At 49.9% G+C, this 12,051-nt stretch overlaps 1 protein-coding gene across 1 annotated transcript in view; it reads left to right on the forward strand.

Annotated features, from left to right (window-relative positions):
* LOC119379489 (poly [ADP-ribose] polymerase tankyrase-2) overlaps nt 1-12,051 on the forward strand; it is a 536,202-nt gene that overhangs the window by 214,291 nt on the left and 309,860 nt on the right. The window contains exon 10 of the mRNA XM_037648790.2: nt 4,744-4,915. Within this exon, the coding sequence (XP_037504718.1) occupies nt 4,744-4,915 (172 nt within the window). The remainder of the gene's footprint in view (nt 1-4,743; nt 4,916-12,051) is intronic.

The following is a 12,051-nucleotide window of genomic DNA, read 5'->3' on the forward strand; positions in this document are numbered from 1 at the left end:
TAATAAACTTACACACAGTTGTTCGTCAGCGCTTGTGTTGTGTGGTCACTTTTTCTGCGCCCCGTTTTTGCGCTGTTCCCCTTCTGCATCATGTACCATCTGGCCAGGGGCGTAGGCAGAAATTTTTTTCGGGGGGGGGGGCACCTCCTTGATCTGTAGTGGGGACGAGCAGGCAGATGTGGTCGAGTGTCATTTTCTGCTCTGTATGCTATGGCAAAAAAAAAATTCGGGGGGGGGGGGGGCACGGGCCCAGGTGTGCCCTAACGTGGCTACGCCCCTGCATCTGGCCCCTCAGAAAGACCCTTTTATTACAGATTCGCAGTCTTTATGCCTTAATAAGCTACGAAGCATTTGCACTGATGCAGTTACCAGCTTGTCTTCATATGTGTTCTTGATTTCTTGATACGGTGACAAAAAAAAGGGCTTAAAGGGGCCTTAAACAGTTTTTCTAACTTAGCCAGGAAACACTACTAGTCTGTGCTCAAGGCTCCTGTGAACATGTTATCCGAATAATATGGCACCGAACGCAGCAGAGAAGTTGTAGTTTTGTGCCCAAGGCAGCCAAGAATGGCTTGCTCTCCCCTTTAAAAAAACGCAGCGGATGGGATTGACATAGGCATCGACTTCTTTTGTGATTTTGAAAGCATCCTAATTAATGCTTCTGTTTGTTTTATTCTCAGCAAATAAAAAATATATGCCTCTTAATTCAGTTGTGCAAGAGTAACTGTAACATGAGTAAGACTTGTTGCTGGGCGAGTTGGTTGAAATCTATGGGGTACATTTTAGCGCAAACTATGAAAGAAAGCACGGGAAAAAGAATAGGGGAAAGCAGAAAGGTCGAGCGCTAAACTTCAGCTGTTTATTCGAAAGGTGAAGCCAACAACAAATAACCACGTGCGCATGCGTGCGCCAGTAAGGGAAAAAAAAATCACACTTTCATATCAAATAGTTTCATCTCGTTTTGGAACAGACAAACAGACGTATCACTGATACAACTCGTGCCTCTCTTCTTAATGTGGAACGCCTCTAATAACTCTCGCGCTAATGTGTCACTGCTCTTGCCTATTATCCGGATCTCACGAAGCAGAGGCTCACAATTGCAGGCTACGCAATGCGCAGGTAAGTGCGCGTTTCCTTTATTCTTTAAGGATAATTCGCACAAGGAAGAAATTCCTTGTGTGCAAATCGCAAAATCCTTGTGCGCCTCTGTTAGGGATTGTATACACCGCAATGGGGTAGTAGATTTTCTGAATTTAGTGGGCATGTCTGTTGACAATTTTATGGTTTTATTAGAATTCTACTTAAAGTCTACCTTTATTTCTTTTAACGAAGACCTGTACGTTCAGCATCAGGGAATATGTATAGGCTCATGTGTCGCTCCCGTGTTGTGTGACATTTCCTTGGCGTCTGTTGACCGTGACCTGCTGAGTACGTTTGACGATAGGTTCAGGTATGTTGACGACTTTTTAATCATTTTAAAGACTAACCATGCTTTTACATTTGACGAGTGCCTTCGTGAAGTTTTAGCCGCCTTTCGGCTGCATGGGAAGGGCATGCTCTTTACACATGAATCCCCTTCCCGTAACACTCTTCAGTTTTTCGATCTGTTACTATTAACCTTTGACAAAAACCATGTTTGTTGGCAGTACAGCCCACGTGCACAGAAAGAGATGCTCCCGTACGATTCTGCCCACTCGAAGTTAGTAAAGAGAGCTATCGCTACCAACTGCCTTGGGTCCGCCCTTCTGAAGTTGTGTCCTCACGCCATGCAGGTTAGTTTTGAGAACCAATTGGCAAGGCTATATGCAGCCGGCTTCCTGAGCTCGGTCGTAGTGGCCGTTTCAAAAACCCTCCTTCAGAAGGTGAAGGGCATAAAAAGGAAAACGCCTAGCCCTGTCCAAAAAGGAGGCAAGCCCGCAGTGGTCCCGTACGTCCACCAACTTTCCCACAACCTCAAGAAGGTTGCCAATAGATATGTGCGCCTGTAGCCTTCTCGGCTCCATGCAAATTGGCCGGACTGTGTCCGCGAATTAGCCGCGTTGACAGAAAGTTCGGTTGCCAGAAGAAGCACACCAGACCTTATGCGAAATGCACGACGGGCATTGTATATGAGATACCGCTGTCGTGTGGGAAGACGTACGTGGGCCAAACTGGGCGATGTGTCAACGACCGAGCACGGGAGCATGAATTATCCTTAAAGAATAAAGGAAACGCGCACTTACCTGCGCATTGCGTAGCCTGCAATTGTGAGCCTCTGCTTTGTGAGATCCAGATAATAGGCAGGAGCAGTGACACATTAGCGCGAGAGTTATTGGAGACGTTCCACATTAAGAAGAGAGGCATGAGTTGTATCAGTGATACGTCTGTTTGTCTGTTCCAAAACAAGATGCAACTATTTGATATGAAAGTGTGATTTTTTTTCCCCTTACTGGCGCACGCATGCGCACGTGGTTATTTGTTGTTGGCTTCACCTTTCGAATAAACAGTTGAAGTTTAGTGCTCGACCTTTCTGCTTTCCCCTACTCTTTTTCCCGTGCTTTCTTTCATAGTTTGCGCTCAAATGTACCCCATAGTAACTGTAACAGTAACTCAGTAGCACTTGCTACTGATGAATCGGTGTGCAGCTAGGCATGCGGTTGCAACCAGGCAAACAGACTAGGCTCGTTAAGTTCAACAGACTGCTGGGCAAAGACTAGTACAAGGTGAGTGCAGCTGGCTGTCTGGGCGGACGGAGTTGTTTGTGCTGAGGAAAGTGTTGTTGAATGACTGCCATAAAGGCTTTATGGCAGGCTATGAATAGGCCACTCCTCCAACTTAACATTGTAACTGTGCTGCATGTTTCACGTAGGCCCCGGTCACTTTTCTTTTTGTGCCTTTTATGAAAGGGCAGGAATTCAGGAGAAATCGGACTTATCCCGATTTTCATAAATCCTAATTTAATTTAGGTTAGAAAAAATTAGGAACTCGTTTTTTATTTGAATTTTGAGGATTCCAAGTATAATAGACAACTTAACGGCTGTCAACTGCCATGGGTTGGTGTGCAACACATTTGTCGAAGGGACACTGAAGAAAAAAGTTATTTTTCTCATATTAGTAAGTTACAATTTCATAATACCGAAAGCACCACTCTTACCATGAAAAGATGCATGGTAAGGGAAAAAAACACATAAAAAGAAAATACAGATGGCAATGCCGCCTTGAAGTCCGCACCAGCTCGCCGCAACGTTGCACGTTTCTCTGTGTACTAGGGCCTACGTAATCATTTGTCGGTGAAATTTGTTCACATTATTTTCAGAGGAAACCAAGGTCTTAACTTGGCAGGCTTCTGAAAATTTCACTGAACCACTGTGCTTCATGTGCTGAAGTTTCGACATGAAATTTAACCCTTTGAGGGTCGAATTTTTTCGCGCAATCCAGTCCAAAAATGTGTAATTTTTTTATTGCTGAAATAAATTCTTCATACGATTCTATTTAAGAAAAAATTATCTAAAATTTTTTTCATGACTGTAAAGTGACAAAAAATCATTTTTGTTGTTACATACACATGGTTTATTCGTAGTAAAATCAAGCGAAATCCCCCCCCCCCCCCAAAAGAACTTGACAGTTTTTTATAAATACAAAATATGCATTGTATTAAACATAGCTCACAGACATACAAAAATAAGGGAATAATCTGCATCGGAAGAATCGCTGCTCGACTTACCGGCGACAGAGCAACCGGCACACACTGCGTAAGCGAACTGCGTCAGTGAGCGCACAGAAGAAAACTCTATGGATGTGCGCCCATCCGGAAAGCAAAACGAGTGAAAAAGCTACAGTAATCCTTCGTCTTATCGCCACCAAGACGTAGATAGTTTTTCCGAGACCCCAAAACAGGAAATTCAATCACGCAGCGTCGTTTGTGTATTTGTGGAAACAGATGTAATCTCGCCCCGGGGAGCAATAAACGAGAGAGTAATAAGCAGTCACCCTTTGAGAGATTAGAAACCAAACAGACATCAGCTTTGCGGGCGCAAGAAGCAAAAACCACCCGAAGGATGAAACTGAAACCAGCCGGACCGCCTCCGTGCATTCTGATGCGCAACTGAAAGGCCGCCGCGCTGCTTGCGTGGCAGCACATTCCAAGCAAGTGAAATGATCGAAGAAGGCATGCGTTTGAAACCAACCACGCCGCGGGCGCACTCAGATTGCGAAGCATAAAAAAAAACAACGGAGAGACATCGGCGTATGGAAGAAATTCCACGTATTCCCGAAGCGTGGCAGCACATGCAAAACAAGAGAAATGATTGAAAAAGGCGCACACTTTAAAGCAGCTGCACCGCGAACGCGCTCAGATGGGCAAGTGGTAGCCGACGCGCCGTTTTAGGAAGCAAAAAAAAAAAGGAAAACACCGGAGGGACATCGGTGCATGAAAAAAATTCCGTGTATTCTCGAAGTGTGGCAGCACAGGCCAAGCAAGAAAAATGATCGAAAAAGTCACGCGTTTTAAAAATAAACGCTATGCCGTACATGTATGACAAAAACCCTTTGGCACCAGGAAGCTTCTGCCGTACATGTACGGCGAAAACCCTCAAGGGGTTAAACATGAACCTTTGACTTTCATTTCCTCTTCTCATAATTAGCCTATGATGGTGAAATCAATGAGAACAGGATAAGTTATCTGTCTAATCTGATGTAATGTTTCACTTCCCTCTTGGTCTCATCATTTTGGTACTATTATCGTGTGGCGCCACTGTGCTGCAGGTGAATGCACTGGATAGCTTGGGCCAGACTGCACTGCATCGGTGTTCTCGAGAAGGAAATGTGCAAGCTTGCCGCTTGCTCCTGTCGGCTGGGGCTGACCCTGGCATAGTGAGTGGCCAAGGCTATACGGCATCACAGTTGGCCAGTGATGCTGTGCAGCAGCTTTTGCATGGTGAGTTAAATCGATTTGCTATACTTCATTGGAATCTATATACAGTAGAACCTTGGTTATACGATCACGGCCCGTAGGAATTTCGGGGCGATACGAATTTTTCTGTGGTCCCGGCCAAGGCCCATCAGCTTGCACTGTAATGGAGTACGGTTGTTGCGAACTGATTTTTACCCCGCGATGTTTGATACGAACAGGTGCTGCCCGCGCTGTTGAGGAATACACGGCAATCACGTGCTGGCACGGGAACCCAAATTGGGGCATGCGCACTGTGCCGACAGCTTGTCAGAATAAGCCATCAGTGGCACGTCGTTCCCTTGTCCGTGTGTAAAGTAGCGCTGTTTTTTTAGATGGGTCATACCATCCGAGATTGTGCGCATGAATCTTGGTGGCCCTAATACGCCTTCGCGTTTAAATTACAGATCGCTTTGGCGTCTTTTTTTTTCTCTCTCTCCAACACATTGATGCTTGCTGCTGTGCTCGAGGCAGCGTCGTTGTACTGTGTACACGTGCCTGCTACGTTAATGCAAGCCGTGTCCTCGCAATCAGACATCTTACGAAAGGTGAATGAGTACCGAAAGAGGAAGCTGACGTTCTTGGCATAGGAGCTAGGCCCTGTAACGTCGACATCGACGATTGTTGGGGACGTGCATACCTGCCAACTCTCCGATTTGCATGGGAGACTCCTGAATTTTGAACAAACCTCCTGATTGTGCGGGCACGGCCGTAAATCTCTCGAAAAACATCCGCAACACCACCGCTATAAGAAAATAATAACAGCAAAGGACAGCGGTGCTAAAATTTTCTGACCGCCATCCATCTCGTGCAAAGCGCTCGTTAAGTCGCATTCGCTGTAGTTATTTGGTATCCTGCAGAAAAGCGTGCTAATATTAGGAAGGGGCAACTACAGTCAAATCCCGCTACAACGAAATTGACGGGATGCGTGATAAAGTTCGTTATTGCGGAATTTCGTTGCAGCGAAATTTCATCCATAGACCACAAAAGTTAGGAAGATCTGATGATCATGACTCGTCCTTTGGTCCCGGCAAGCGCATGCTTTGTCCTTTGCATTTAACTCTCGCTAACTCGGACGTACTTGGCCGCACACCGAGTGAATGTATTTTCTCGCGTATAACACGCACAAAATTATACAGAGCCCCGCCACGGTGGTCTAGTGGTTATGGCGCTCGACTGCTGACCCGAAGGTCGCGGGATCGAATCCCGGCCATGACGGCTGCATTTTTGATGGAGGCGAAAATGTTTGAGGCCCGTGTACTTAGATTTAGGTGCACGTTAAAGAACCCCAGGTGGTCGAAATTTCCGGAGCCCTCCACTACGGCGTCTCTCATAATCATATCGTGGTTTTGGGACGTTAAACCCCAGATATTATTATTATTAAAATTATACTGAAAATTTAGCGCTAAACTCGGGGTGCGGGTCATACGCGAAATTCGGTGCGCAAGTTGGCTTCACGGTAATGCAAGGAAGGCGGCTTTGCATCACTACGCGAGTTGTACACGTGGGTTATACACGAGCAAATACGATATGCAGGCTACCCTCGAAGCGTGCCGAGCGCGTAGCGCCGCGTAGGAGCGTGCCAAAGTATATAGAGGCTAACTGAACACAAAGTGCTGAAGATCCGCACTACCACAGTCATAAGCGAGTGAAAGGAAAGCCGAAACGCTTCGCGCCGTTTTACGACTTTATTGCCTTTAATCTTTCTTCCGGTGTGTTAGCTGCGTACTTGAGCGTATTCGCTATCGATGATCGCAACGATAGCAACTGCGATTTTCTGCGCAGCGGTTGCGGCAAACGGTAGTTCCATTTTCAATATGTGCGCTTTGGCCGTGCGCGTGCCTTCAGAACTGCGTTGGCGCTATCTGTGATCGCGTCTACCGCTGTTTTGACTGCAGCATTGCTTTGAGTCTGTGCGCGTACGTTGGATGCGCGCATACTTTTGTGGTAGCCCATGATCGCGTCGACCCGACCGCAGTTGTGTTCGCAGTGGTTGCGGCACAATGTAGTTACGCTGGGACTAGGTGCGCGCTGGCCGTGCGTGTGCCTTCAAAACTCCGTGGATGTCATTCACGATCGCAGGGCTTGTGACGACGAGCAGTAGTTTTGTTTTGCGTGCTACGTCAAAACAATGGCGGGAGTTCTTGAAGAACGATTCTTCCGCGGCCCGCATGTGCATCAAACCCGCCGGCAGCATCATGGCGGATGGACGATCTGTTGCTGAGCATCTCAATGGCGAATAATTTACCGGGCTGTGCGTGTGGTGGCAGAAAGCATGTCTCCGATGATGACACGGGTCTTGCGATGCGGCCGCATGGCTCTGGCAATGAGAAATGGTCGAGTTTCTAGCGGAATTTCGTGGCAGTCCTAGGCAAGCTCCTTTTCCTTATGTGGTGGTGCTCGCGAAAACTTCGTTCAAGCGGAAATACCCAGAAAAAGTATTCATTGTGACGCTACCTTTTTCGCATTCTTTTGTATGGGCGGCTGACCGGGAATGGAAAATTATTCGTTGTGGCAGAAATTTCGTTGTAGCGGTATTCGTTATAGCGGGTTTTGACTGTAGCTGTCACAGGTCACAACACACCTGGTTCATTAATTACACACGCGCCGTATGTTTATGATATGAGTACAAGTTGAGGGGGTCCGCTCTGTGCACGGCTGGTGCAGAAGCCTAGCTCCGGTCCCAGCCGCAAATAGTCGTACCGTGTCAACGTCCCCTTCTCGTAGCGCGGGTCATCGCAGCTACGACGGGTTCGGGCGAATAAGGCAACAGGCTAGCACAACAAACAACACTTTATTGCTACGTTAGCAATAACGCGTAAATGTCGCGTAGAGGGATAGTCTGCTCTCGTAGAAAAACAAAGGGTATGGCTTACACCTTCGGTCGATGATCGGCTCGCGGGTCTCGGGGCGGTGAGATGTTCCTTCGTAGGTCAGCAGGGCATGAGAGACCGTTTCCCTGCCTGGTCGGCAGTTTTGTTCACCTACCGTGTCCCTCCCCACCCCGAGGGTTGATTCCCTCGCAGGGCGAGTTCCCTTTCCCGCGAGCCGGGAAGCGAGGATTGGCGCGCGGAGTGGCGGGAAAGAAGGGGTTGTCCGGAAAGGGCGACGGTGCTCCTCTCCTAGTGGTTCCTTCGCTCCCGCTGTCAGTTCCCGATCGCGCCTGCCTTAAGGAAAGGAAATGGGCGCGCGTGCTCTCCCACATCCTCCTGCCCTTAAGAAAGCCCTCGGACGACAGAGACTGAACCATGAGGTAATATTTTGTTATTCCTCATCGAGAAAGGCTAGGACGGATCGGTCCAGGTCCATGCCCTCCTGCGGTCGGCCCTCTGCCGTGGGTGTCGCCGGTGCCCCCACTGGCGTCGCCGCTGCCTCCGAAGTAGCCACCGCCGGCCTCGTTGCGGTCTTCGCTGCCGTGCCACCTTGCGTCATGGCTTCCCCAGTCGTCGCCTCCGCCGTCACTGCTGCGGTAGGTCTGGCCTGCTCCTGCAGCCCCGTGGTCCGGACCGCGCCTCCTTGGGCCCCGCCTCTCTGGTCGTTGCTGGCGATTGAGAGGAGCGAGTCAACGAAGTGTTTCGCTCCAGGCGGCCTCTCCAGCATGGTTCGGGCTCCTCCGGTCTGGCGGGGCTCGGGGTTTTCGGCGTGCTGCGCCGTGGCCTTGAGGGAGCATAGGCCATCGGGGTGTCCACACAACCCTGGCACGTCCTGGTGGCTGTGGCCCCCAGGCAGCTGGCTCTCCCAGTTCGGTTGGCATTGGTCTTCGGGCCTCTTGTGTGGAGGCCGGGCGGTGAGGCGATGGGGTAGCGTGGAAGTGGCAGTGGGATGTACCGGTCGATCTCCAGTCAGGCGTCCATGGCGATGTTTGCCGGTGGTGGTGGGGCTGCGACAACGACTGAATGTGAGTGTGGGCTCGCCGTGAGGAGGCGGTCTCCTCTCCGAGCCGTCCCGGCGGCACCTACCGTATTTTCCGGTGTATAAGTCGCACCTTTGTATAAGACGCACCCCCTACTTTTTACGACTTTCGAAAGAAAAAATGATACATAAGACGCACCTTTGTATAAGACGCATCTATTTTTAACTCAGTCGACATGATAAAACACAATGACCCACGCAATTGCGAAATGCGTAGTCACGCACGGCACTGAATATCTGTAAGCAGCAGTTTTATTAAGGCGCAGAAAACCACTGTTTATTCTACTGGATTTGAAGCCACATCCTCCGGCGCACTGTCAAAAGTTCTTCCGCCTCGGTTGGCAGCATCGCTGGGTTACCGTCGTCAGCCTCTGAGTAACTTTTACGCAGCATTGTAAGCACCTTGAAGCACATCGTTGGCACTGCCTGTACTATGGTGGCTACCATACCTTTAGGGCATTACCAGACTTGGCGAGAACACATAAACAACGAACGCGCCGCACGGTTATCACACGATCGTCGGATACCACCTACACACGCATACAAAACGTAAATGGCGACCGGAAGCCGGAAGCTGCGACTACTGCTAGACTGCAGCGACGCCTCACACGGAAACTCATGATGATGATAATGAAGTGGTACTTTCGCTTTTGTAACTGATATTGTGGGCGCTACAACGTTACAATGGACCGTTGTGGTGCTCTTTTTTATTTATTGCCTCAGTTCTGTAGCTTTAATTCTTCGTTTAAGAACAAACAATTCAAACAGTACAATGGGGCACGCGACAGTGGTGGCTTTTATTGCGGCCGTAATCTCCGTGGTCGCCGCGCTGCTTGAACAGCAAGTAGCTGACACCTAAGATCGCAGCCGCTTCATTGTTACAACAAAATTAGATATATTTTTACGAATGCTCTCGAGCTCAGTTTATCGTACTCATAAATTAAATATAAACAAATTGGTCTCGCAGAATCGTGACTTTTTGCGTATATAAGACGCACCGTTGTATAAGACGCACCAGCGAAAATCTAGGAAAAAAGGTGCGTCTTATACACCGGAAAATACGGTATTTCCCTTTTGCTTATCCAACATGCAGAGTTGTCTCCGCCTGTTTCGCAAGAAGTACCGCGGCTCAGGGCTCTTCACTCGGTTTCGAGCGTTCTCAGCCGCCGGCTGCGGCTCGGAGGGGGACTGATAGTCGTCCCCATGCTCCTCCCGTGACACGTAACGTTTCAAGTCGCATACGTGCACTGGTCCGCCGCTCGGTTTGCCTTTCATGTTCGCGAGCTGATAAACAAGCGAGGAAACCTTCTCTCGCACTCGGTACGGCCCGGACCATTTCGGTGCCAGCGAGGCTGCAAACTGTTTGCTAGCGTCGCTAAGAACATGATGGCGTCGCAGCACCAGATCGCCCACTTCGTAGTGTACGTTCCGATGCGAGCGGTCGTACTGCGCCTTCTGTTGTGCCCTGGCAGTGCCGAGATTACTGCGTGCTTTACGTAAAACTTCCGCTAGCTTCTCGCGCAACTGCGCTGCGTATTCAGCTCGTGCTGATGACGCCACTGGCACTCCACTGCGATCCGCGAGTACAGTCTCCATCGGATTCGGCAGTTCTCTTCCCAGGTTTAGAAAAGAAGGCGCATACCCAGTCGAGCGGTTCACAGTCGATCGCAACGCAAACCCGATCTCTGGAAGGTAGGTATCCCAGTCCTTGTGCCTTTCAGAGAACGCGACAAGCATGTGCTTGATGTTGCGATTGACTCGTTCCGTGGGGTTCGACTGAGCATGGTAGGTGGTTGTTTTCTTGTGCTTAATGCCAAGCGCGGCGCACGTGTCAACAAACACCTTCGCAGTAAAATAAGACGCGTTGTCTGTTATCAACTGCTCAGGGAAACCAAACCTGGTGAAAACCTCCATCAGCCTATCCAAGATCACACGAGCCGTCAGCTTTCTAAGGGGGAAAAGTTCTACCCACTTAGTGGAAGTGATCCGTGACCACCAGCAAGAATTTGTTTCTGCTAGGAGTTGTGGGGTACGGTCCCATTACGTCACATGCCGCGATTTGCCAGGGAGTCTGGCTGTTGATCGGCTGCATGAGGCCGGGCGGTCGTCCGCCTCGGGGCTTGACGCTTTGGCACACGTGGCATGAACGGGCGTAACGAATCACATCCCGCTTCATGCCTGGTCAGGTAGCGAGGCGACACAACTTAGCATAAGTCTTAGGGCCGCTCGCATGCCCAGCAATGCACGAGTCATGAAAGTAGCGAAGCAGTGCTCCTCTCAACTTGCGCAGTATAACGACCTTGAATGACTCACTTGTGTCATCGTCGGATGGGATGTACCTCAGCAGGACGCCATCAGAATCCAGCAGATAAGAATCCAGCGCGCTCACAGCATTACCAGCTGTTGCCGAGCGCTCCGCACCGACAGCAATACCAGCTGCCCCCGTGTGCGCGGTGGCCTCGCCACCCGGCTCCCGGAGCCCGTCGAACACCTTTCGACAAAACGGATCTTTCTGCTGAGCTTCTAACAGCTCCCTTCTGCTGAAAACAATCCCCGCGCTAACAACAGCCTCTACGTGGTTCACGCTCGTGCCTTGAACTGACATTTGTTCTACTGTTTCCGTTAGCGCTACTTCGAGTGTCTCGCTCACAGTCCGTTCCGGGTCAGTCTCGTGACGGATTGGAGCACGCGATAGTGCGTCGGCCGCGGCATTGTTCTTGCCCTTGCGGTAGCGTACGGTGAAGTCGTAACGCTGCAGAAGCAATGCCCAACGAGCCAGGCGGCCGCTTGGTTCGTTCAAGCGCCTCAACCACGTGAGCGCCATGTGGTCCGTCTCAATAACAAACGCCACTCCGTCGATGTAATAGTCAAACTTACGGAGAGCGAAAACTATCGCGAGACACTCTTTCTCTGTTACCGAGTAGTTCCTCTCCGCCGGCGTTAACGAACGGCTCGCGAACGCAATCGGTCGGAGGGCACCTCCGTGCTCCTGAAGCAAAATTGCTCCTAAGCCCAGGTCGCTTGCGTCTGTTTGAATCACAAACTCCCTGTTCAAATCGGGTAGCTGCAGTTCAGCCGTGTTAGCCAGCAACTTAGTGAGGCGACGCAGTGCGGCCTCCTGCTCTTGACCCCAAGCCCAACGCTCGCCTTTCCTCAAGAGCTTTGTCAAAGGCGCCTGCACTGTCGTGCAGTCTGGAATGAATTGGCGATAG

The sequence above is a fragment of the Rhipicephalus sanguineus genome, chromosome 1 (genome assembly GCF_013339695.2).
Source record: "Rhipicephalus sanguineus isolate Rsan-2018 chromosome 1, BIME_Rsan_1.4, whole genome shotgun sequence".
NCBI classification, from domain to species: Eukaryota; Metazoa; Arthropoda; class Arachnida; order Ixodida; family Ixodidae; genus Rhipicephalus; species Rhipicephalus sanguineus.